Source organism: Cydia amplana, chromosome 9, assembly GCF_948474715.1.
Source record: "Cydia amplana chromosome 9, ilCydAmpl1.1, whole genome shotgun sequence".
Classification (NCBI taxonomy): domain Eukaryota; kingdom Metazoa; phylum Arthropoda; class Insecta; order Lepidoptera; family Tortricidae; genus Cydia; species Cydia amplana.
The window spans coordinates 2926053-2953321 of NC_086077.1; the positions used below are offsets into that span (position 1 = coordinate 2926053).

The following is a 27269-nucleotide window of genomic DNA, read 5'->3' on the forward strand; positions in this document are numbered from 1 at the left end:
GTTCACAAACACGCCTCTAGGACACTGACAATAAGGTCGTATTAATATATTTTTGAAATTTTAGCTTGTACAGATGTTTGTTAACTCGACCGCACTGGGTCGTACAGAGCCACCTACTTCAGCGTCCGAAATTATGTCTACAATGTTTTGCATTACTTCACGCACCTTAGTATTATTTTGTCTACGATATTATGAGGCATAAAAGCGCCAAGCAAATGTTGAAAAAATTATAATTTATGTCAATGTCTAATTTAATTAATAACTAAATATAAAGTAGAGATCACTATCTAATAAATAAAAAATACCTTAAACTTTAAAACTATGACTAAGTATGTAAATAAAAATAACTTCGCATAAATTAAAAATCAGGCATACTTACATTTTATTGCAATCGAAGAAAGATACAATTTTTTCAGAAAAAAATGTTTTTTAGATAAATATTTAATTTTTCATTTCATATACTGAAAACATTAATGTCTCGTTTTTTACTGAAATGTGGGTAGTTTTTGTAAGACGACATAACTCCATACACACAAAAAAGTAATTCAACACTAAAGTTTTCAAACAATTAAAAAAAAAAACAAGCTTTTTCTTAATTTTTCTCGCATAAAACTACTGGTCAAAAAGGTTTACTGTCTTTTTTGCACTTAAAGAGCCGCGACAGAAAAGACTTTGATTTCTGAGCATTCAATATAATGGACCGTAAGCCAGTAACAGATTTTTAACCCCCGACGCAGAGAGGGGTGTTATAAGTTTAACGTATCTGTCTGTGGTATCGTAGCTCCCAAACGGATGCACCGATTTTCGTTTAGTTTTTTTTTGTGTCATAGATAATTTTATCCCGAGTTCTTAGCCATGTTTCATGAAAATCTGTTCAGCCGTTTGAAGATCATCAGCTCTTACAATCTAGTCGGGGTTTTTTTTTAATTTTTAATTTTTGTACAACGGTTTTATAATTATGACCATGTTCGTTCTCTCCTTAACAGGGCAGCAGCTGACGTATACGAGGCATCATCACACATCTCCCTTATTCACTTTACCGCGTTTACGCCTGGGAAGTCATTATTAACAAAATGTGTACCTGAAACTCACGGCAAATAATAACTTCGCAGACAAATAAAGATTGATGCACTGAAATTTTAGTGAGACGAGTAAAAAACAAGTTTAGTAAGTTCATTGACTAAAATTTGATAATGCAAACAAAATCTAAGTTTTTTGGCACGACGGCAAATACAGTAAAATTTTAGTTCACCATTCAACTTTCAAATGATTTGCGCCCCGATTTGAATACAAATCTGGTTATGTTACCCTATTTACATTGTCTAGACGTCTTACATTTTATCTCTGACTTTAAGTGTGACAATTTTACGCACAAAAGCAAAAGTTGAAATATAAAAACTTTCCTATTTTAAGAGTCTAGAGGTTAGTTCCTAATAACGATAATTGTTGAATTTAAAAAGAGGATCGGCTAATAATCGAAAGTTACAATAGACGAGTAAAACAAACGGTGATATACTTTACGTTTTAAAACACGCCTTTCTGGTGATTTGTAACAAGGATCAAAGCAGAAATTTGCAATAAAATCAGTGTATAGGGAAAGTTTAAAAAAAAAATCTGACATGTCTTGTACTGCATTGGAACTATACCAGAGATAAATTGTACGCAACCAAAATCCAATCATAAGTAGACGGGGATACGATTGAAAATTGAACTGTGGTGTTATGGAGGCGCCACGCAAGCTGCCTAGAATCATTCACTAAACGTCATTCAAAATTCAACCGTATATTAAGTAGGACATAGTAGAAAATTGCATGAATCTTAGTGGTGTACCGCGAGTTGGAAGTGACCGGGTCCGTCTCGGAGTCGCGTCGTAGGATGAGGCCGCTTCAGAAGCTTTCTAGAATCGCTCACTGTACGTCATTCAAAATGCAACCGTATATATAGTACGATAAGGTAGAAAATTCCACGGATTTGGTGTTGGTGGATGTCTATGAGTCGTACCGCGAGTTGGGAGTGAGCGGGTCCGTCTCGGAGTCGTGTCGTAGGTTGAGGGCGCTCCGGAAGCTGTCCCGAAGGCGCTCTCTGAACGTCTTGTAGTCTAAGTTGGCTTGCTGGCCGAAATCGAAGTCGGCTACTTCTATTGTGTATCTGGAACAAGTTTAGAATAGGTATTTTAGTATTTACAAGTAAAATTGTATCTAATAATAGATGAGATTTTGGAAAGTTCAGATGGAATAGGGATAGGAATTAAACATTTTGAAGTCCACCGCAGAGGGATATAACAACAATTTGATAAAAACGTATAGATATATTAACATTACTATACAAACATATAAAGAAGAATCCTTAAAAATTCATAGTTTATTTTAGGAAAGGTATTAACCGGGAGCATTTTTTAAACAACAGTATACTATTGTAAGACTGTGGGATTGTTTTTAGTTCCGGCACTCAAAAGCAGACAGTTGAAACAAGTAAAAAATACGCTCATGTATCGCATCGTGAATTTCTCGCAGACGCATATTGGTCTCATTAACCTTACCGCCGTTTGGTATTACGGTAAAATGTACTTACTTAGAGCGGTGCTGGTAGTAAGCAACGCCGAACACCACCAAAATAACGGCGAGCAGACAGAACACTACGGGCACCACGATCACAGACAGCTGCGCGTGGACCAGCGCTGCAAATAAAAAAAATAGACTTATTTTTTAACCGACTTCCAAATCTAAAAGGAGGAGGTTATCAATTCGGTTGTATGTTTTTTTTTTATAGTCTCAATAAACCAGCTTTCCGTAGTTCAAATGTCTGGCATTAAATAACTAAGAATAGATCAAAGAGAATTTGAAATAGAGGCGGATTGTTGTTATTACTGCAATCTTTCGACAGAAATTAAAACTGTTAGAACACCATTTGACTTTGATCCTTATTCTTTCACTGATATGTGTTATTTGTTTTATTAAAGTCAAATTGTGTTCTAACCGTTTAAATCTTCTGTCGAAAGATGGCAGTAAATGTACTGTGGCTAGATAATTTACCATGACAGTAACCCTCTATACACTCTATTCTCTTTGGAATAGATATATAGGTAATTAAAGTCTCTTGAGGTATTCTCAGGGCACTCAAAAGCAAACCGCGGTTACACGACAGTCTTAAGGAGTAAGTACTGAGAAATAGTTAATTCATATGTGGATCTAATCTCGTAATGTACTATTCCTTACTTTTATAAATATTGATAGTAGCCCTAGAAATACTACTGCCCATTTCATTCTCAATAATCACGACCACAGTATGCTGGTCGCTACACGTATTAACCACAGTACTGGTCATGACCGAGCACGTTTCGGTCCCCGTAATATTATATTCCCTCTTTTTGTATTGTCCATAATGTTCTTATGTGTATTATATATTTCAAAACCGTGTCTAAATGGATGAATTCATGAAATATGGCATGATAATCGGTTTTTTCTAAGATAACGACAAAATTTACAGGCTGATATGATAGAACAGTCTACAATGAGAAATTTTATGACATTTTTTGCTATAAAAATAAAACTCACCTTTATAAATATTAATAGTAGCCCTAGAAACATTCCTTCCCATCTCATTCTCAATAATCACGACCACAGTATGCTGGTCGCTATCCAGAAAATACCGGACCAGCGGGAACGTATTAACAACCGTCCTGGTCGTGACTGAACACGTTTCGTTCCCAGTTATGTTATATTCCCCCTTTTTGTATTGGGCGCAGAAATCGAAGGGGGGTGAGCCGGTGTATTTGACCTCGAGATTCAGGAGGTCTCCGTGCTGAAGCCAGTTGCGCCCGGTGATGTTTATTTTGGAGATGGGTTCTGAAATAGAATGATGGTGGGTTAGTGGGCTGTTTCCAAAATATTGAGGCATTATGTTATGAAGAAAGTTTAAGCAAAGATATTGTGAGGGCCTGTGTACAATATACTATGTACTATAAGACGGCCTCCTGCCGCTCGGTTATCTAAATCATACTTGCAAAATAATTCCGAAATTTCTAATTTCGCACCTTCTGTAGTATGTGTAGTAACACCAGTAACATACTATGTAACAGTGGCGGCGCGTCAAACATATCCATAGGCAAGCCGGGGCTAAATTGGCTTACATTATTTCCTTTACAACTCTGCTCAAACGTCCAAAAACAGGCAAGCCGGTGGGAATCGGCTTTTATGGACGCGCCGCCACTTTGTAAGTATGTATTCATATTTTCGTGTGTTGTTGTTTTTAAAAACCGTCGTAATCATGTATACGTATTGCTTGAAAATGGAAACCTAGGCTCTGCGTAAAATGTTGTGCAAAAGACCAAAAATACGTCAAGTGAAACAGTAAAATTAATAATTATCTGTAGTTATTAATTGCGTATGCTTACCTCTAACTTTCAAAGTGGCTTGATAATGTCCATACGTATAATTATCTCCAATCGGCACCACCGTATCGCGACAAATAAAATCATTCACTGGACTCTTCTTTTTCGCCGCCCTCTTGGTTATATTATGATGAGCTGGTATCACTTCACCGGGTTTTTCTGTTGTTGTTGTTGTAGTAGAAGTTGTTGTTGTTGTCGTCGTTGTTGTTGTTGTTGTAGTCGTAGTAGTTGTTGTTGTTATTGGCGGTAAAGGATCATTGTTAGCGACCACTAGCACGTCAATGTTGTGTTCGCTCATAGTATCATGATATGTGTTGTCTAAAGACATAGTAGTCGTCTGATCGATGTATTTGCAGTCTATGAACCAGTAAGTGATGACTTGGGAAGCGTTGGCCTTTAGGAAGTCCATCTCAACTTGAGGCAAATCTATGTAGTGATGGACAGTCTGGTTGATGGCTACGAAGGTGTTTGGGCGGATGACGTTGTTCTGCTTTAGAACAAGTCCGCCGTGTAGGGTGTCTGAAAATATAACTTTCACTTAAAACAATATTGTTTTTGTAGACTTTAAGAGATATGTTTAGATAATAGGGTATTTGAATTTTTTTTATGAATGGTATCAGTCGATCAGGTTTGTTTTGAGGATCAAAAGTCTGTATGGGACCTATTGTCTTGAAGCAATACAAAAGTCACAAATGATGGTCAAAGTCTGGCATCCGCACTTTACTGACGAAGCGCTTCTTTTACAGTAAATATTTTCTTCAAGATGGTGGTAAAAAAAAAATATCCGTTCAACAAACCCGCAAGTTTCCAATTTTGAACCACGCTACTTTCGTGTTATACTTAATTTTAGAATCCTTCGCTTGCTCAGGTATCAATATTAGCACGAGGAGTTAAACAACATCTTTGCCCCCTTGTAAAACAAACAACTATTGCGCGCTTCCTTATGGATTATACAGGAGAGATACAAATACATAATATTGTAAGATTTGTAAGTGGCATTTCAAAATACCTCGCTATAATCAATCACTGGTAACATAGAGAAATATAGTAAGATGTAGCACCGACCGGAAAGTCTTATGTTGTTGAGCATTAGACTTTCCGGTCGGTGCTACATCTATTGTCAAGTAGCAGTACTGATAATTCCACTACTAGATGTCGACTATGAAAATATGTAATAGTCTTTTTGGTACCAAAACTGATGTATGGAGTGAGCAATCTATGTATTTTTTTCTCAATGCTGGTAATAACGTTTGGCCTCGCGTTATTATCATTAATTCATTGTCGGCACGGGAAACCCCGAATGTAAATTTAACTATCATCTGCCTGGAAACTTGGAAAGTTGCCTTAACAAGGTCTTGAAGGTCTATAATTAAACATCCGTCTGACACACTTCGGGAAATACCAACATAAAGTTATAAAATACTCCAGCGAAAATATTGCATTAAAAGTAAAAAGATTGAAACTTTTTTTATACCATGACGGTGGCAAACAAGCGTGCCACCGCAGTCTATGGGCACTTGCAGCTCTATATTTTTGGGGGATTATACCGACTACGCTTTATATTACAAGCTAATATCTGGGAGACCGAACTTTGCTTGGAAAACATATAAATTTCAAAAATGTGCGTTTTCCCAGAGATAAGACCTAGTAGCTAGATTGGTTTTTCACCCCCGAAAACCTCCATATAGCAAATTTCATCGAAATCGTTAGAGCCGTTTCCGAGATCCCGAATATAAATATACAAGAATTGCTCGTTTAAAGGTATTAGATAGATAGAGAAATAAATAATATGATAAGGATTTATAAAACAAATCTAAGTGTTGCCTTTAAATCGAATAAAAGAGTAGGTAAGTTTTCAATACATTGAAAGTCATGAATAGAATGTCACTTGATAGGTTAACACTGATAACAGCTATCATGCGTGCAATATGGACTGACTCATTTATGACGCGTGTTGTGTTATATTGTTTACTATTTTTAACCGATGTAAACACACATGTGGAATTGTGTAAAGTACAAGTAATTTGTCAAAGTATATACATAAGGTGTATTTGAGTATTTGAGTGATTTTGAAGACACATTGTCATGTAGAATTATATTATTTTTGGAAGAACCCAACACTCAGAAGTTACTTGGATGTACTAACCCAAAATATCCTCCCACATTGGCTGTTATAAAATGTTATTTAACATTGTGTGACTGGAACAACATGATAGTATTGGTAGCGTTTTATTATGATGTCCCTGTCACACAATGTTATATAACATTTTATAACAGCCAATGTGGGAGCGCCATTAGGTACTTAAATAGATAATACATACATTAAAAAACATAATTCAGCTATTAATTTTCATGAAAAATATACAAATGTTTGCCGTTACAACTTACAAAGTCAATCCTAAGAGCTCTAGCATTGGCCCTTCTTTTTCACTGTGCAATATTCAGATAAAAAAACCGGCCAAGTGCGAGTCGGACTCGCGCACGGAGGGTTCCGCACCATCAACAAAAAATAGAGCAAAACAAGCAAAAAAAAAACCGGCCAAGTGCGAGTCGGACTCGATCAAAAATCACGTTTGTTGTATGAGAGCCCCACTTAAATCTTTATTTTATTCTGTTTTTAGTATTTGTTGTTATAGCGGCAACAGAAATACATCATCTGTGAAAATTTCAACTGTCTAGCTATCACGGTTCGTGAGATACAGCCTGGTGACAGACGGACGGACAGCGGAGTCTTAGTAATAGGGTCCCGTTTTTACCCTTTGGGTACGGAACCCTAAAAAACAGAAGTCACAATAAAATACACAATCTCTGTTCTTGAAACAAAAAAACTAAATTCAATCATTTACCTGTAAGAGTGAAGTCACTGCTCGCTCTAGCAATCTCAATGTACATGTTGATGATATTGTATAGCCTTTTCACATGGACTTCTGCTGTGTACTGGCGAGCAACATACAGATTCCGTTTGTACTCAACGGTCCAGTTTACGACACCAGTTGTGGACATGAACTGTAACAAGTCAACCAAATGAAGACCATGTGTGGGATAAGACAGTGAAGCGGAGAGGGTAATGCAGGTGCTGAGTATCCCTATGTTTCCTCAATTCCATTCCAGGCAGTGTAATGGGATATCTCTCAGGTTTAACACCGTAAATCGTCTGCAATAGACGCTAAGGCCATTGATGATTGGTAGTTGGTAAATAAGAAGTCCCTAGGAAAATTAAAAATTGCCACGAGAATTCCAGCTTCTACTCATGAGCTATTAGATACAAACACAAAATATCTGCGAGACCAAGCTATTTAATTTTTAGAGTTTTCAAAATGACAGAGAGAAATAGTGTTTGTAAAGTTTATAGCTCACCTAACCACTAGTATAATATATGTATAACTATAGGCATCACTATTAATTAATCCAGCCAATTTGTTGTTCCGTGGCTTATCAAAAGGGCCTTCTGCAATTTTTTTACATGGTAGGGTGTATGCTTTGTACAGTCAGCAGCAGAAGTTGCTGAGCGGGTGAGGTGTTCAAAATTACCTTGACACGCTATGACCTCCTTCTGCATAGAAGTTTACTTATGGGGGGGCTCTGGATCTGACTGTATATAGGTTATAGGTTATAGGTATTCGCGGGCTTGGTTTCCGCAACTCGACGTCATATTATTGCGCCTATTTTGCGTGATGGGTTGGCGGCCTATTCCTGCCAACCCAGCTCTACCAGGAAGCCTAGCAGACCCTTGACGTTGCCGACGACTTCTGGGAGCGACCCCGGTGAGCCGAGGTGTTGTGCCCGGTATTCTGCCACCCCTGGGCATTCGAGAATGACGTGGGCGGCTGTCTCCTCTGATCTGACTGTAACAGTTGACTTCGATTTTGTGCCAAATAATGAAGATTTCCTGACAACTACAACTCACCTCAGCATAGTCAGTGTAACCACTGCTGTCCATAAACACATACTTTAGGTTTTCCCCGATACAACTCTGTGACAAGGCGGCCGTGAACGTGATGTTCGAACCACGCACAGCCGGCCCATTATTCGTCAATGACACCTTGCACGGCGCAACTAAAAAAGAATCATTCGAAATCATTAATATACTATCAATATACTCACAATTTTTTAATAATAACTTCTAAATAACAGTAAGAACATAATATAAAGAACAATAATGTCATACCCGTGTTAATGAAGATAACTAAACAAAACAAGAGGAAAGTGCGAGTACGAGCCATGTTGACGAAACTCCACTAATACTTGGGTACTTCGGGACATGAAAGTTAATAGCACTGTAATTGTATCACTCTTTTTTAAGCCATTTGCAACTTGAAATTTGGAAAAAACAATGAAAATTACAAGATACTCTATTTACGACTAGTAGCGTAGCGATTTTCGTTTGTCTGCGTTGTCTTAAATCTTCTATTGTCTGTCAACTCAAAAGATAGTCGAGCTGTCAGACGAAATAAAACGCAAGACAATTTTATGAGAAAGGGCCCAGTCTATTTAAGGTCCATATTTAACAGTCAGAACATCTTTAATCACATAATCGAGTTCATAGAATCGATTCATGAAGGACTCTACAGATGTAACAATTTGCGATGTCTGTGTTTTTTCTGTCAAAATAAATATGTTTGTAATGCGCTTAAGATCGGTTTTCCTAGGATAGCGGTGCCGTCATATAGCGGCCGTCTCCCAGTGTTGGCCGAAACTTTAATGCAATTTATAATGGTTCATGGCCAACATTTTCAATTGCATTAACGTTTCGGCTAACACTGCCGTCTCCATACTAAATAATACGGCTAAATATAGATGTCGTAGTATTTGTATGGAGACGGCCGCTGAGGAAACCAAAGCTTTATCCCTTCGAGACCATTTGCACGAGCAATGCGTCTCACTCTCTCATTAAGCAAATTTTGAGACGCAAATACACATTAGACCAAGAAATTGGACAGGTTGAATCGCCGGACGTGCGTTAAGGACGCAGTTATAAGTTAGAGCGAGAAAAAGATATTTTGACCGCAAAAAGGTCGCGGTGCGGTAGTATGTTACGGCTTTAAGAACCGCAAGCAACAAGTATGGTAAAGTCACGGCCAAAAGCTGTTTCGATCACAACAAAATCACAACACGATCACAAGTACAATCACGCTCTGTGTGTGTCACGTATCGATTATACTACTCTTTGCGTTAACTCCTTTGATCATTCGATTTCAGTCGATAGAATCGCTATACCTTCTAATCTAACCTGTTTGCTTTGCTATGTGCGCAGTGTTGCCAGATCGTACCTTTTAGTACGGTTTTCCGTACTATTTTGGACCCTTGCGTACCTTTTTTGTAAGCAGCGTACATCGTACTAAAACCGTACCTTTTGATGTACGATTGTTTATCAACTTTTTTTTTCGTTGTATTGGTTCAGGATGGTTTGTTCAGGGCAAAATATCTAAAGTAATATCGTTTATTGCAAACCATGTTAACCATGGTACAATAGAATAGATGTTACAATGGAAATAGATGACATGGCACCCTGGTAGGGTATTGGCTATTATCCATAAAACTACATTAAATAATTTATGTGTAATATTATTAATATTGCTTTGTGATTGCTTCTAATGCAGTGCAGTTGCTCGAAGAATAATAAAAACGCTAAAAGAAGTTAAAAAAATTATAAAGAATTTGTTCTCGGGCTGTCAGGTCTAAGTCATATCATGTCCATAAATCCTACTTGTTTATCTTACCAATCTTATTCACATGCATTTCTTTTTAATTTATATATGTACATTTGCATATCCAGTAAAAAGTTACTTAGTCATCTGAGTGTATTTCGTTTTATTTGGCATTATTATCCAGATTACAAAACTCAGGTAGTCAAAATTCAGCCGGCCATTTATAGCCCGTCAAACAACTTAGTCAGTATAAAATGGCGCGAAATTTAAGTTTTCTATTGGACCATAACCCTTCGCACCATTTTTTTTTAAATTTGCCGCTTTTTTCATCTGACGGAAATGGCTTGACAAATTTTATTTTTCATGTACCTATCTATATCAATGCAAACAAAATTGGTTAACTATAGCTGGTCAACCAAATCTTGTCAGTAAAAAAAGGCGCGAAATTCAAATTTTCTATGGGACGATATCCCTTTGCGCCTACATTTTTCAAATTTGCCGCCTTTTTCTACTGACAAGATCTGGTTGACCAAGTATATGACGTGTACACTACACTTATAGTTGGTCAAATCAATTTGTCAGTCAGTAACAATCAGGAAAACTATACTCATGTCTCATCGACCCACCATACCCCCCACCCACACACCCACATATAAATATTGTTTCTGTAAGAAAATTATACTAATAAAAAAAACCGTACTTTTTTTATCAAAATCGTACCTTTTTTGACGTACGACCGTACATAAGCTGGAAGCGCTCTGGCAACACTGTATGTGCGAGCGACGAGAAGTGACTGACTAGCAAGTTAGCAACGTTTCTGTTATTGTTTGCACTTTCATATTCCTGTTATTCCATGGTCCAGTTACTTAGACATATTACTTATTATTTTAATATAAGAATGAAACTGTGAAGTGCACTATATTCCTAGGGTGATATATGAGATTTCTCTTAAAATGGCTACCGTATTCGATAGTCCATTTATCAGACAACGTTTACATCGGTTACGGCATAGAGACTTCGATTTAGATGAAGAGCAGAGGTTCGGCAGATGTGACTGCACCAGTTACTCGTATTTCGTGCTTTCTATGGTCCTTTTTTCTGTCGGAACCATTATCACAGTCCTTGCCTTGGGAGACGCCGATGGTTACATCTTGAGTAACTTAGGACACATGTGGCTAGTGGGACCAATATTTATATGTTCCGGAATGATGGTAGCCGTAAAAAGTATGTTATATCTGAGGAGAAAAAGTGTAATACAAATGCTGCTCCACCAACGTGCAATAATTAGGGTAAGTGCGCACTAGAACAGTGATACAAATTTGAATTTTTGTATTCTATGGGTCAGCTGGGGTGTGTGACGTAGCCAGATGGCATTAAAATATAATTGCAAGCCATAAAACTGCTTTGAACCGTGATTCAATTGTGCAATGTCAATAATTATGTATGATAGCATAATAGCTATCTTTGCACCTTTAAGACGAAACAGGAGCTGAGATTTAGGTTGGACTGTAGCAAAGGGGGGGCTGGGACTTAGATTTTTTTTTGACAAAGTGGTGTCATTATGACACTATTTTTAAATGATTGTAATGTGTATATCACGTCAAAATAAGCATCTTTTATTGGAAAAACTTTTCTCTAAAATAAAAAATGGCCGAGTTAGACGCCTCCAAAGATTGATATTTTTAAAGGGAGCTGGGACTTAGAAAATTTTCATTGAGAGTGGTGTCATTATGACATATATTTTAAATGATTTTAATGTATAGAACACATCGAAATAAGCAACTTTTACTTGGAAAACTTTTTACTAAAACTGAAAATGGCGGAGATAGAGCTTAAGGCAGGCCAGGCTTTTAAGGCAGGTCGGAGTAGGTACGACGACGAGCGAAGCGAGGAGGAGTGTTAGGTAGAACTGCGACCATACAGCGCGCGAGCCGAGCGAGCGAAGCGAGCGTGCCGCGGCAGCGGCCGGCGAAGCGCCAGAACCGACGTTTTTATAATAATACAATTTTACAAGTCCCAGCTCCCTTTAAAAACATCAATCTTTGGTCGCGTCTAACTCGGCCATTTTTTATTTTAGAGAAAAGTTTTTCCAATAAAAGATGCTTATTTTGACGTGATCTACACATTACAATCATTTAAAAATAGTGTCATAATGATACCACTTTGTCAAAAAAAATTCAAAGTCCCAGCCCCCCCTTTCGTACAGTCTGACCGAGATTTAATAATATTTTAGGTAAATATACCCGTCTCGCTAACGGAAGCGGCTCCTAAAACTAGTGCGTTAAGGACAGGGCGCAAAATCCTGTGTAAAAATCTCAAAATTCGAGGTTTCGTACTCGATTGTTTCCTCCTCCAAAACTTAACCAATCGTAACCAAATTTGGAAATCTAAATGATTATGAAATTATCTGTGTTGGACCGTTTTGCTTTTTTGGCTAATTGATATCAGTTTTTAATACCACGCCTCTCATTGCGGCATAGTCAATTAGGCCATTTTGGCCATTTTTTAAGGGCCCTAGCACCTTAAAAACCACAAATATCAAAAAAAAAACAAAACGGTCTGACATAGATATTAACAATATTAATTAGTGTTGAAAAAATCATTGCTCTAGCTTTAAAACCCACGGAGGAAACAGTTGAGTACGTTCATATGGAGAAATGACCACTCCTGTTGCCTCTTAAGTTTACTTAAAGAGTTACAATAAATAAAAGTAATGGTGTTGTTGTTTTGATGCCATTAGCTCTATGTTATACATACAACTCATTAAGTCATTAGCACCACTAATTTGAGAACAAGTTGTTGTTGTATTTAAGCAGGTTTCTCTGAGGCTTGAACTATACTTGAACTCTACAAGTTTAGTAAAGACACCGGCTTGTATCCGGCCTACACCACTTTGTGACTTTTTCTTTAATATATGCGGCATTATTTATGAAAAGGGACCTTATTGTCGATGGCGCTTACGCCGCACAGTGTCGCACGGCATTGTATTTATATCAGAGCATCATTAATAATGGCGTAAGCGCCATCGACAATAAGGTCCCTTTTCATAGATAACGTCACATATGAAGTGCTAAAAATATGCAGTCACATTCCTGACACTTTTACTCTAACTTGTAACAGTTTAAATTTTTACTGAACAGAATTATGTTCATCTAATAAAAGTTCTCTTTCACTATTCCAGGACATGGCTGCAGTTCAAGCCGAACAATCTTACAGTGGCCAGGTCCCCAGGACAGCATCCAGCGCCACCCTACCTCCGTCCTACGATGCCTTAATATCAAGCGCTGCTCCGAGTAAACCGCAACCATCAAGCTCTGAACCTCCTCCGCCTACTTATGACGAAGCAATGTGTCTCATTGATGATGGGAAAATAGCGGAACGAAATGATGAAGCTAAGGAGGAGACTGGCAATCTAACTAATGAGAACGCTAAACCATGAGGCAAGCTTGCATTTGTAATATTTGTTACTTCTAGCAGAGACTTGTTATTAATAATGACTGCTAATTTTCATACATTTTCTATATATTACCCTTAATTTTACAGTGTTTTAGGACACAACCTCTGACACTTTTTGCATTTTAAACAATTCATTCTTTTTGATTCTAGAGGTGTACTAACTTGACATATTCGTGCAAAATTAAGGGTTAATTTCTAAACTAACATTGTTTTAGTGGATTTGGTATGGAAATTAGTTGTCATTACCATATAAATCTCTGCATCTAGTTGTGTAAGGTTAACTTAATCTTGTATGTACTTATTTACATGCATGTATATACATTGGTTGATAAGTATTCTCTATTGTGCCTAAATATTGAATTACCTAGCTAGTGGTACTGCTAACTTTTTATACAGTGACGAAAATTTATAGAAATATTGAATTCAATTGGGAATAAGTTTGCATAAACATAGAACAGTCTATTTTGCAAGTTCATGTGTAACTGACATGTACTTCAATTAGTGTATTCTTGGCCAAGTACTTAAAGGCTAAACTTCTGTCTTTCTTGTAGTATTCTCGAAGACAGAAATTTAGCTTTCACCTTTGAATTTGAAATAGGGTAAGATAGTTTAACCTTTTGGACGCCAAACGGCGCATCCATTTGCCGTGCCACTGACGCCACGGGGGTAAAATTTAGTTTTGTGAATAAATAATGCCAAATTAAAAGTGGGGTGTTTTTCAGTAGATTTTCATCAAAAAACGATCGACGTCAAATGCCGTCTTTGGCGTCGGTGTCACGATTTTGCGTTGACGTCAATTGCCGTCTGTGGCGTTCAAAAGGTTAAACTTTAAAACTCTGGAAACATAATGTTGCGCTGAGCTTTAAGGGTTGGCCAGTCATAAATCATAAATTTATAGCCTATTAAAAATTGAATTTCTCTAACACGGAATGTTATTAACTTAGGTATAAGAATGTTACGTTAAATGAACTTGCAAAATAGGTCATTGCCAACAATGCCAAATGTTTACATTAGTCTTATCTCTATGCCTGCGACATAGTTGGCAGTTATTTGCAAGTATGGGTGACAGTTTAAAGAAAAAGAGATGCAAGATTAGGCATTATGCCATACACTAGTAAGTTTTACTTTACGTACTTGTTCCTAACAAAGCTATTTGTTAGAATGACATAACGATATTCATCTCTCATTATGTAGTATAGCTGTATTAGCTGTGGCTGTGTCCCTACTTACGTAAGTAAAACTTACAAGTGTATCTTGGGCCTAAAATGCAAAATTTATGTCCTAATGATCAAATGTAAGAACATTTTCTTCCAGTGGGGGTAGGACGTTATTTGTTAAACTTTGTCATAGGGTCCCAAGTTAGAAAAGATGGTGTATTCCCATTTTTTCCTGCCCCATGGGAAGATAAGCATGAGGTGGGGACAATTGAGAAAATTACTTTTACCTGGGATTTATATTACAAAAAGTACGTTTTTTGTTGAATTAAACTAGTATTATTTACATGTGAATACATATTTTAACCTTTTATAATGCGTAAGGGTATCAGAAATTATGCAAAATTGAACCCTATCACTCACAAGAGACAAAGTTCAAAACAATGTGGGAAATATATTCCCTCTCCCTTTCAACGGCTTAAAATTGAATTGAACTAAAAAGTACCCATTTGGTGATTCAGATCTAGCTAAGGCATGTAAAAATACCATTGTGCACACCCTTTGTGGGGTAGGATGGGAATATTTTTTCTCACTTCCAATTGTCCATGGGGACCATGGGAGTAGAGACAAATAGGAATAATTACACCACAAAGCTGACATTTCCCGTTTTGATCAGTGTGATATGAGACCTTCAGGAAATGAGATCTTTGAAGACTGATGCATTTACACAATGACTTTGCCAATTTTACTGAACAACACATTGATTGGATATTACGTTAGATTGTTGATCTGAGATAAAGATATTATGTATACAGTGGACTGGAATAACCTGAGATATTAGCAGACTATATCAAACATAGTTCAGTTAAAACCCCTTTTTACACGACTGCCCAATAAAAAGAGTGTATTGTTTTCAGCGTTCATGTTTGTATGTATATATGTATGTGAGTTTCTTTATTCCACGATAACTTCAGAATGCCTTAACCGATTTAGATGTATGATATATCATTAGAATCCTTACGTCATCCCGGGTGACATAGGCTATGTGACGTCATTACAAAATCAATATGGCGGACTTAATACGCCAAATTACGCAACCTTAAGAAAAAAATATCTTGCAAACCTATCGAGTAGGGTATCAAAATGTAGAGCTTTGAAAGGCGAGTAATAATATATATGCAACATGTTGGTTTAAGTCTAATATTGAGAAAGTAAGAATTTTCAAAATATGTTAAGAAAAGCAAATCCCATGAAACCAAATATTATTATTGAATCGGATATTAAAAGGAAGGATTTGACCGCCGATCATAAAAAAACATATATATAGTACATATTACATTATACTACTTAAAGTTTGAAACACATGTTTTAAAAGCCGCCAATACCTATGTTCCAAATTGCGCTAATGGAATCGAAATGTGTACAAATAACTTATATTTATTAATCAATACGATTGTAGAGTCCGTCTAAGCTAACTCTGTACCGACTTTGACAGAAAAAAGTGTGAAAGTGTCATTAATAACATATTTTTTTGTAAAATCTACATTTTTTCAAAGGCCAAAGGCCGAGCTGCATACCCTACACGAAGGCCCGGAGCGTAAGACAGACCCGGTGCGCGCTTTATACAAAATCCCCATGTATTCTAATTGCAAAAGCCGAAAGCCGAGCTCCTCGCAGGGCCGAAGGACTGGAGCGTAAGGCAGGTGCGTGCTTTTTGTATCTTCCCCAAGTTTCTTAATTGCGAAGGCCGAAGGCCGAGCTCCGCGTAGGGCCGCAGGCCCTTAGTCAGGCTCAGTGCGCGCTTCCAACTTCCCCAAGCATCTTAATTCCGAAGGCCGAGCTCCGCGTAGGGCCGTAAGGCCCGGAGCGTAAGCCAGGTGCGTGCTTTTTGTAAGTTCCCTAAGTTTCTTAATTGCGAAGGCCGAAGGCCGAGCTCCGCGTAGGGCCGAAGGCCTGGAGCCAGGCTCAGTGCGTGCTTCCAACTTCTCCAAGCATAATCATACCGAAGGCCGAACTCCGCGTAGGGCCCGGAGCGTAAGCCAGGTGCGTGCTTTTTTTATCTTCCCCAAGTTTCTTAATTGCGAAGACCGAAGGCCGAGCTCCGAGTAGGGCCGAAGGCCCGGAGCCAGGCTCGGTGCGCGCTTCCAACTTCCCCAAGCACCTCAATTCCGAAGGTCGAGCTCCGCGTAGGGCCGTAAGGCCCGGAGCGTAAGCCAGGTGCGTGCTTTTTGGAACTTCCCCAAGTTTCTTAATTGCAAAGGCCGAAGGCCAAAGCTCCAATTAGAGGCCGATGGCTCGAAGCGTCCAAGAGAGGATCGTTTCCAGTTTCCACGCAAGCTCGCGTCCATGCTTACTAGTTCTTCAAACACAGAAACAATATTATACAAGTATCTAAATGATAAAGGCCGAAGACCAAGCTCCACAAAGGGTCGAAGGAACTTTTACAGCTCGCTATAAGCCCACATATTTTATGCTTGTACTATTAACCTAAATCGCAGTAATATCTATCAGATGCCACAACTTTTGCTCAAATCCGTTGATTAACTGATGAGGAGGTAATCACGTAAATAAACCTCCACGAGTGTTACTTTAGATCCGAATAAATCAGCGCCATCTGTATCAGCATTAGGTACATGCAATTCTGAGTAATGGCTACCATGTACCTACATATATTATTATCTAAATATCGGTATTATAATTATGCGGTATTAAAGATATTATAGGAAATATATAGTTGCAGAGATAGTAAGCTCCAACACTTTTCAATACGTCTGGTTTTTGGGTCCGACCTATTTAGGTTTTCAAGCACGTTTCATGGTAACATATCAAAAATCAGCATGATGAAAGCTCCTTGAAGGAACTACATTGCCTTAAATCATAAAAAATATGGTTAGTTTGTATGATCACTAAAATGTATAAAATAAAAATAATTAATTAAAAATTAAAAAAACACGACTGCAGTTTAAAAGCGAACTGAAAAGCTAAAAATAATTTTAGTTATGTTAGTTACTCAACTTAATTAATGTAAATTAGAATATAAGTGGTCAGGCAGGGTCATAAACAGCAAATGCAAAAGTTTAGGCTCATTTAGGATCGTGACTGTACCCGTATATTTTACTTTGATTGCAGTCGGGGACCTTTTAAATGGGAAAATTTTAATACATCAAGGTCCCCGACTGCAATTGAAATAAAATATGCAGGTACAGTCACGATCTTAAATGAGCCTAAGCTTTTGCATTTGCTGTTTATGACCCTGCCTGAACACTTATATTCTAATTTACATTAATTAAGTTGAGTAACTAACATAACTAAAATTATTTTTAGCTTTTCAGTTCGCTTTTAAACTGCAGTCGTGTTTTTTTAATTTTTAATTAATTATTTTTATGTTTGTTAGAAACAGACACAAAATTTTTATGTTTTACAAAAATCAGAGTTGGGCCATTTATTTGAAGTTGTACACTACACATTTATTATATTTGGGATGTTTTAAGTTATTTCTACTATCAGGATCTAAAGAGCTCGTGATGAGTAGAAATATCATAGAAATTCCAAAATCTGAACAAAAGTGTAATAAAATGCCCCAAGTAACCCAAAATATCACTGTGTCATTGACCGTCTGTTTTTTGTTATCGTCGTTGTACTGATTGTCGTTGTGACGTCATTATACTTGTCATTATTATCTTGATAGATTTCGCTGGATTTAACCTATTGTTGAAACCACCTTGATAATGATAACTGTCAGTTTTATACATTTTCTGTCCAATTAGACGTTTTTAATAGAGCAATTTTATTGAATTCATAGATCTGAGGAGGAATGGTTAGTTATAATTTATAATCTGTTGGGTTATTCCTGTTCACAATGTATAATATTAATAAAATTTATACATAAAATTGATATTTTTAAGCTTAATATTTCCTTTAATATAGGATTAGTTATTGCTACCAGGGTTTTTCCTACTTTTCTTAAAAAAATCCATTGTAAAATTGAAGTACTTACTTAAACATTAAGCAACAAAACTTTGCCTATTATGTGCCTAAATTTATATTTAAAATTAATATCATTGTTAAGGTATTATCATTGGTGTTAAGGATTAGATAATAGCTGAATTTTAACTCGTATAATATAATTACATTTACTAGGAGGGGAAAGTTGTTATTATGGGCCGAAAACGAGTTTAGCAATATCTATTCCAATTCCATCATGTAATATTTACTTTCGCAATCCTTTGTCATTGTACAGTCGCCATCATATATATTTGAGCGGCCAAGGCGCTCACAAATATCTGAACACGCCTCTAGTGTCAATTGAGGCGTTAGAGTCGTGTTCAGATATTTTTGAGCACCTTGGCCGCTCCGATATATCTGATGGCGACTACAGTCAAGGTATTAAATATCGATACGGACAAAGTGCCAAAAATATTGTACGCACTACCTCAATGTATGGGTATGGGTTGTGTATATATTTTTGGCACTTTATCCGTGTCGATATTTAAAACCTTGACTGAACAGTTGTCATGACAGGTATCTGTACTAAACAGGATGTTCAAAAATATCTAAATATGATCTTTTTTACAGTCTAGTTCAGATATTTCAGATCACCTTGTATGCTCAAATTTTATTTACAAGTGGTGCCTTGATGATATAATTTTGTACTTATCACTGGAAGTCTTCAATGTTTAAAGCTATAAAGGCAAGTAATCTCTTGTTGCGTGTCTAGTCGAGCCAGAAAACTTAATGCATCAAAACAAGGAGAAATAGTATGATCTCTCCAGGACTATGTATTACACCAAAATTATACACATTTTCATGGGTTTTTCAGACTTTTATTTCAACTGATTAATTTATGCCTGCTTTAGCACTTTAATGGATTTAGATTTAATAAAATCCACAATTCAAGGAAGACAGGGAAAACAAATACAAAAGGATGCAGTTATAGGGCGAATGCTACACGCTCGATATGAATCGCGATATTTAACGCGATATTAAGGCAATATTTATCTAGTAATATGTTGATATACTACACATACGATACGAATCGCGTCAGTACCACGGTAAATTTCATTGAGTACACTCGTACGTTTCGCAATTATAATAAATAAAGCTATGAGTGACAATATGAATAAAGCTTGCGTTGCTATTATATTAGCGATAGCATTGAAAAGACATGTAAAGCGAAAAAAATGGACGAAATATTGGTTTCAAGAAAGAGAAAAATATACACATCTGAATTTATTAAATCAGATCAATGGGCTTTTCAGTTTTATTCAAAAATTTCAGCATATGAAATACCCAAGACTTCGGAGTGTAAACATTTTCCGCTGCAGCACCAGATCGCTTAGAAGCTGTTATTTTTTTTTAAATCTTTCCTGTAGTTAGATTTCAATGAGTTAATCTTTGCAATTACGTCTTTAATTGTCGCACCTGCACGGAGAGAAAAATTTTGTAGAATCAAGTAAAAAATATTAATCATTAGTAAAATTTTAGTGAATCCCATGACAAGTATATTATACTAACGGTTATGAACCAGTTTTACTAATTGTATTTACTAACACCAAAAAAAATGTCCTTTTTGGAACAACAATACTGTTTACTAAAAACAAGTGAACTTTACTAGAAATTACAAAAAAAAGTCATGGAATTTATAAAGCTGAGAAGTTTTATCTAGTGTTTTGTTTCTTGGTTTTACTAATCCCGTGACTAAAATTCACAATAGTTTGCTAGGAAACAATAAAGCAGCACTCTTATTTTCAGTAATATTTTTACTAGGGATTGGGATTCAGTAAGCTGCGATTTGATTTCAAGTAACCATAATTGCAATGTACAGATGCGTCCGCACCTGAGCCTGATTCAAGCGATCCAAACGCTATCGAAACGTACCAGACATATTTAGATCCCGTAAGGAACGATCACTTCTTACGTGATCTAAATTTGCGTGGCATGCTCCAATCGCGCTTGAATGGATTGGATCAGGATCAGGTACGGGTGCATCAGTAAATTGCAATTATGGTTACTTACAAGTCGCTGGCCCAATTTTACAGGTTTCTTTGTTATATGTTCAACGTAGTTAAAACTAGACTTAGTCATAGTTCCATTCAACGACACACCACATGCACCAAACATAATTTCTCCGATGAGCTCCTTTCGCCGATCAGGTTACAAGCAAAATGGACGAGTCAAAGATGGATACGGAGTACGCGTGCGGGGGGAGGGGCGGCTAGTGCGATTAGGAATCTTGTTATTAGTACACTTTACTAATATCTATAAAGCTATTTACTATTTACGGAAATAAGAATAAAACTCATAAGAATAAGAAAGGGACTTGTTATTACAAGATTACCAAGTATAGAAATCAGAATTGACTTATAATTATTAATAGTCATTTGTAACCACTGATTTTAATAAATCCCATTTGTATTATCTAGTAATCTTTACGTACTGTAACTATTACACCATTTATAAACTCAAGGAAAGTTTTATAGAATTTATACAAATCTGTTATTCCGAGTAAAGAATATTAATTTCACGATTAAGTAAAACCGTTTTGTATTTCCTATACTATGAAATTAATAAAACTTCCTTGAAATTATATTATTTTCTATCGCCTAGAAAAAAAATGTAAAAATTAATAGAATTTGATAATCCCGTCTTTTAGTAATCAGGTTTTTAATTCGAACAATATTTTTTCTCTCCGTGATGGTTTAATTATCTTAAAAATTATAAGCAGCTGCTCATAGGCATTCGCCCTTTTCACTTTATTTATACTGCTCACATTTGAGCTGTCCCATACCTCAGGTAGTGTTTCTAACAAGAGTATGAATTATTTCAAGTGTTTTTGATCGTTCGATTCAAGTACGGCGGGCACCGCCTCAACATGTGCGTCCTCTTCCATCGCTGACAGAATGAATACTGACGCGATAAATATCGATTAGAGACTAGACGCTCGATATTTATCGACGATACTGCATACAGATCGTGGATTTTTGGATTTCTAGAAATACAGCGATCCGTATCACGATACGTGATACACTTATACTACACACTCGATAAACATCGTGATCCTAGATTATGATCCAAATATCGCGATTCATATCGAGCGTGTAGCATTCGCCTAGCATTGGTTCCTAACCTGTGGGGGTAAAACTGGTATTTTACGGGGGTAATAAGCTAACCTATTTTAACAATACAACAAACATACACGTTTTATTTTTTATTACCATTGGGAGGAGGGGTAAAATCAGGTTCCCTAGTTAGTCATAGGGGTAACCGGACTGAAAAGGTTAGGAACCACTGAGTTATAGGGAGGTCATAATCATGATCATTTATTTGTTTCAATTCAAACCATGGTATTATAGAAGTTCTTAAAATGAAATAAGTACAGTCATGGACCATACTAGGGTGTGGCAACATGTTTATATGGTCATTTTTGCCATACAATATCAGATGTTTACCAGGCTGACAGTCAAATGTCAGTCTTACTGTACGAAAATAAAACATGTTTGAAGTGCCTGCCGTATGTGGGAAATTTATTAAACTGTTAACCCAGTGTCAAACTCTACTAGTAACTCCAGGTTTAACCAGATAACCCCGGATTAGTGGAATGGTTAAAGGGTTAAGCAAGAATGTTAAGATTGTAGTGACAGTTTGTTCATTTCCAATAAATACAAAACAATATTTAAAGAGATTCAGCATAATTATTCATGTCAGCCTTCCAAAATATTTAGCTCTAGGACACACATCTCGTAACGAAGGCCATTGAACAACCATTACATCCGCAAAATATTGTAAAATCTTGCCTGACAGTGACAAGGTTCTTACTCTACAAATGCTTTCCACAAACACTATCCTACAGTCTAATAAAAATATACAGCGTAATATGAAAGCAACTATACAAATAGGTATACATGTACCGGGGCCATTACAAAAAATAACATCTGGTTTGAATGTATACACAACTGGAACTGTATGTAATGTAGCATACAGAGTACTGAATACAGACGTAATATAGGACTGCCTCACATTCCTACTTCTGGGTATTTTACTAATAGTGTAGTTTGTGCCTTTCTCAATTGATTTATGTACTCTTATTTCACTACTGGTGTCGTTGTCAGCAATTATGTACAAGCGATCTCGATATTTATGTAAATCTAGCTTTTTTGAGAGCCGAAGCATTTCTGTTGTATGTCCACCAGATCCAATGCACAGAATAGTACGTAAAGATGCATGTTTTTCTAAGTGACAACTTGAAGAGAGTATTTGTATAATCAAATAAAGAGCTCTTGAAACGATGAATATGGCCACTGCTGCTGGTATAGCCAATCCCAGATACATAACTTCCATGTCTAAATCTGGAATGAACAATGTTACTTACAAAACCTATATCGATGGCTTCTATTTAATAGTTTGTTACAGAAAAGTGCCCTACATTCAAGTCAATAACAGGAAGTACTTACTTTAAATAACAGAACGCATTCAGTTAAAGTAAGGTCACCTTGTTGAATGAGATAGTGTCGTTTTATTGTTGTTTTGATCAAGGTATGCAACAATATAAAGTAAGTAAGGTTATGTTATGAGTTATGAACAAAGAGTAACTGTCCATGTCACTGTCACTGTCAGTTTTACAGACGATGCAACAAAAATATGATTTTATGGATTTTAATACATTTTTACATATAAGGAGCAACGAATTCAATCGATCGATTAAATGTCGTAATCATAGATAAAATATATAGATATGCCGTAATGTATTGCAAATCCATTATAAATCGAATGATGATCGAATGCGATCATCGGTGACGTTTGTAGAGGCCATTAAACAACTGTACCGATATTCGGAACCTAAAGTAATATATTGAGAGTGGCAACACTGTAGTTAGTCGTATTGTCCTTTTCTAGCATATACGTCCATCTCTCTCCCACACCCCCACCACTTCAGGCAGTTGCGTTTGACAATTTTGACAGTTAGAAACAAACGCAAATTACCTCATTGGCTTGCTGTTTTTCCATCTGGAAGGTCGTGAAGCTAAACTGCTGGTGAGTTTTTGAATTTGTACCCCAGGTTAGCTGACTATATTGAAAAACAGTTTCTAACGGCTTTTGCCGTTCGAAATAAATATTTAAATTTAGATGTCCGTTAAACTATCTAGCAAATAAAAATGATCCGGAATAGTGATGTGCAAGTGTTTTCAAAGGCTGCCTGCGCGCACCGTGGCTATGCCAATGAAAATACTAAAACACATGGTAGAAAACACATCGAGCTGGTAAAGCGTGCACGTGTCACCATTATAATTTAATTTTATTAAGTCTCTTCCGAGTCTTGTTAGTTTAAATCTTTGTGTGTGTATAATAACGGTTGAAATTATATAATACTTAAATGGTGATGTGTGGAGGTATACCCTTTCAAGTGATTTGTGTTTTCGAATACGAATGGATCGGATAGTTAATACGTGTTACGTAGAACCTACGTATTAAGGTAGAAGCTTATAGACGTGTAGGTTTTTTATCTGTCCAAGTATCTATCAGCAATTTATCTTTTTATCCCGTTCCGGGTTAATATAATATTGCAAAATTAATTTTTTGGTAATAAACTTGCTGATAAATAACGTGTACCCGAATAGGAGTCGACGATATTTCCGCTCTAAGGGACACAAGGTAACGAACAAACCTACATCGCAAACATTGCATTTATTTTTGTGGAAAGTGAGTACTTCGGCAGTACATAAACTTAAATCTGACTAGACATAGAGAGAGATTAGCTTGGCTCTGCGCAAGAATGACATGCGAATTCGTGAAGTATTTCACTCTGTATCTATCAACTTATATCTCTCCAACTAGATCTTTGATTTATGTAGGTAGGTACCTACTTAAATATATAACTTAGCAGGTACTTACAGCTTTAAAGGTTAAGGAAAAGAACTCTTGCATGTAGGTGCTATATGTGCTTGTGTTATTTTGAATTTGAATAACTTGATTATTAATTCTATACGTAACTACATACAAGAGGGTCAATTCTTAAGCCTACTTACCTACCTACATAAATAGTACACTTAAATTAAACGTTTCAAATAAAATCGGAAGCCTGTGACATGGAAGGGCATTAACGATACGGGAATCTTTAGATTGATTCATTGACGAAGACGCATGGTTTGGTTCATATTGTCAAATTATATTAGTTAACTGTAGAGTTAAAGTTTAGTTTTGGCAAATCTGCGCGTCACCGTGAATGACACTTTCTAAAAGTGCCTGTTAAAGCCGGCGTAAAGCCTTGTCACCTTGTCGAGCAAGGAACCCGCAACTTAGGGAATATTACCCATAAACTCAGGGTATTTGATTTGAATGATACTTATTCTTAAACTTACGTTTGTTATGGTTCCACCTGCTAAGGTGCGCCTAAGAGAATCTTTTATTCGTTCACAAACTAACGTCAAGTTATTTGTGATGAAACCAATATATTATGTACCTATCTAAACCTGCGCAAGGCTGCCATGTTTACACCTGCGTAAGGTGTGCCAAAAGAATCTTTGATTCGTTCACAAACTAACGTCAAGTTATTTGTGATGAAACCAATATATTATGTACCTATCTAAACCTGCGCAAGGCTGCCATGTTTACACCTGCGTAAGGTGTGCCAAAAGAATCTTTGATTCGTTCACAAACTGACGTCAAGTTATTGATGATGATATTATAACCTATGTAAGCCTGCGCAAGGCACGTCAGACATATTCACAGAAATATAAATGATATGGTCATAACACAGGCGTGCGAGTAGACCACAATCACAAAAATATTACAAAGATTAAGTTGTAAATATCTCTTTTTAGAGAATGTAAAAATGGTTTAAAATAATGTTTTGGGTAAAAATGAGTCGAAATAGGCAAGGCTTCGTTATTAGAGTTTTCATTTTTGTTTACCAATCTATTTCAAGGGTCCCGAACACCCTATTGGCTAAACCCGAAATTGGGCTAATTAACTGTGGTAAAAGTGAAAACTGCTTTCCATTTACATAACATTTCTAAAATTATAATAGGTAAAATAAAAACCTAAGATTCCATTTACATAACATTTCTAAAATTATAATAGGTAAAATAAAAACCTAAGATTCCAGGCCTATCTCGACTCATTTTTATTTTAAAGATGGGAAAAAATCTTTGCACCCTAATATAAAATTGTGGTCTGGAGACGCTAAGCCTCATAACTTGGGTGGCATAGATAATACTAAGAGATTTAGTCACCTAATTTCGACTATAAGCCCAGGCAGAATATTGATAATTAGAATAAGGAGTGGTCAATCCTCCAAGGTCCATACAATCTGTGGACTCTAATTAAATCAGGCTCGGTAAGCTCACGACACGACAGAGCTTACGATTCCATTCTGAAATAAGCTATGTTTACAATATATATTACCCATGGTGTGAAACAAACAGCCTGCTCAAGGTGTACAAAGGGTCCGTTTAACGGCCCTATAAACATCTACAAACCTTTGAAGTCTAGGCCTGCTACAATATGACAGACTAGAAATAAATACATATGATCCCAATGTAAGAGCAGCTCACAGTTGCATAAATTATATTTGGCTGGAGAGCACTTGTCTTTCAGTTAACATGTTTACGAGTACCTACCTATGTACACGACATGACCAAGGTTACCTACCTTTTTACATAATTATTATATCCCTGACTGCCATGGTATATTAGGAAAATTATCATGTGCTGGCGGTGCTGCACAAGCATGTTTGAAATAAAATATACAAAACTGGCCTAACGGGCGTTTATGAATTATGTATTTTACACCCTTGTGTCTGTATTGTGACCCTGGAAGTTTTAAACCACCTGTATCGTAAGTGCTCCTATGCACGGATTAAGTTTATAATAAACTACCCATGCCCTAACCTCAAGGGCAAGTGCTTCTATGCACGGACCAGATACTGTTGTCACTTATTTCACTTATCATGACTTGTCATAGTTTGATACTACACGTTTAATAAATTTAAGACCGTGGAATGTACCCACTACAAAAGGTTTTTAAAAATAGTGACTGAATGGTTTGTACGAACGGTTCTAGCACAGTTTCTGGGCGGTCACGTCTAGGGCATGACCCTCTAGTTCTCAATTTATACAAAATTATAGCATTGTGATACTGATCGCTTTGCACAATAAAATAGGGGAACAGGAGCACGCCTTGCGAAAAGGCGAAGCTACTTTGAAACGCAAACCTTTCAAAAATAGATTGAAATATATAAATAATTATGTTTTTGGTGTGGAACATGTAATTGTACACCCAAACAAATGCAATCATTTATTATATGTTAGCAAAACTCTGCCAAAGTGTTAGTCTGTCTCTACAGTGTAACCTGAAGGCATGAATGCACATGAATCTCTTGAAACATGGTGGATTAACTAATTTACACCCCGTCTGTGTCTTGCTCCTACCAAATCCACAAGTTGAGGACCTCAACCTATCTAGGCACCCTTCTTGCTCGAGACCTGAAAAAATAATCTCGTGCAGTCAAGTGTCGGAAAACCAGGTCCACACTCTTAGCACTACCGTGAATATATCTAAGAAGTCTGTATACTGCCTTCCAGGAGGCGGGATGTTAATAGACTAGCCTATATAGTAGGCCAGAGA

The 27269-nt window shown here is 36.7% G+C and overlaps 3 protein-coding genes and 1 non-coding gene across 4 annotated transcripts; 2 read left to right on the forward strand and 2 right to left on the reverse strand.

Moving 5' to 3' along the window:
* Positions 1-1844: 1844 nt before the first annotated feature.
* LOC134650898 (uncharacterized) lies at positions 1845-8785 on the reverse strand. The gene is made up of 7 exons (XM_063505834.1): positions 8559-8785; positions 8298-8446; positions 7237-7396; positions 4394-4909; positions 3555-3845; positions 2572-2677; positions 1845-2148 (listed from the first exon to the last, which is right to left on the reverse strand). Exons 1-7 carry the CDS (start codon positions 8611-8613, stop codon positions 1989-1991), a joined length of 1437 nt encoding a protein of 478 aa, XP_063361904.1. The 5' UTR covers positions 8614-8785; the 3' UTR covers positions 1845-1988.
* Positions 8786-10825: 2040 nt separating this feature from the next.
* Positions 10826-13605, forward strand: LOC134650651 (uncharacterized). Its single transcript, XM_063505582.1, has 2 exons — positions 10826-11327; positions 13220-13605. The coding sequence occupies exons 1-2, from the start codon at positions 10992-10994 to the stop codon at positions 13475-13477; spliced, it is 594 nt and encodes a 197-aa protein (XP_063361652.1). The 5' UTR covers positions 10826-10991; the 3' UTR covers positions 13478-13605.
* Positions 13606-22326: 8721 nt separating this feature from the next.
* On the reverse strand, positions 22327-23212 carry LOC134650652 (UDP-N-acetylglucosamine transferase subunit ALG14 homolog). The gene is made up of 2 exons (XM_063505584.1): positions 23099-23212; positions 22327-22993 (listed from the first exon to the last, which is right to left on the reverse strand). Exon 2 carries the CDS (start codon positions 22983-22985, stop codon positions 22344-22346), a length of 642 nt encoding a protein of 213 aa, XP_063361654.1. The 5' UTR covers positions 22986-22993; positions 23099-23212; the 3' UTR covers positions 22327-22343.
* Positions 23213-24348: 1136 nt separating this feature from the next.
* On the forward strand, positions 24349-24452 carry LOC134651279 (U6 spliceosomal RNA). The gene has a single exon (XR_010097099.1). It is a non-coding gene; the product is annotated as a U6 spliceosomal RNA (small nuclear RNA).
* Positions 24453-27269: the final 2817 nt, after the last annotated feature.

What these genes read in the sequence shown, in the direction of transcription:
- LOC134650898 (XM_063505834.1), bottom strand. Translation starts at nt 8,613, where the DNA reads ATGGCTCGTACTCGCACTTTCCTCTTGTTTTGTTTAGTTATCTTCATT. An exon ending in TACTATTAATATTTATAAAG is followed by an intron (nt 2,678 to 3,554) that starts GTGAGTTTTATT and finishes TTTTATTTGCAG; the next exon opens with CGCTGGTCCACGCGCAGCTG. An exon ending in TACTACCAGCACCGCTCTAA is followed by an intron (nt 2,149 to 2,571) that starts GTAAGTACATTT and finishes AACTTGTTCCAG; the next exon opens with ATACACAATAGAAGTAGCCG.
- LOC134650651 (XM_063505582.1), top strand. Translation starts at nt 10,992, where the DNA reads ATGGCTACCGTATTCGATAGTCCATTTATCAGACAACGTTTACATCGG. An exon ending in ACCAACGTGCAATAATTAGG is followed by an intron (nt 11,328 to 13,219) that starts GTAAGTGCGCAC and finishes TCACTATTCCAG; the next exon opens with GACATGGCTGCAGTTCAAGC.
- LOC134650652 (XM_063505584.1), bottom strand. Translation starts at nt 22,985, where the DNA reads ATGGAAGTTATGTATCTGGGATTGGCTATACCAGCAGCAGTGGCCATA.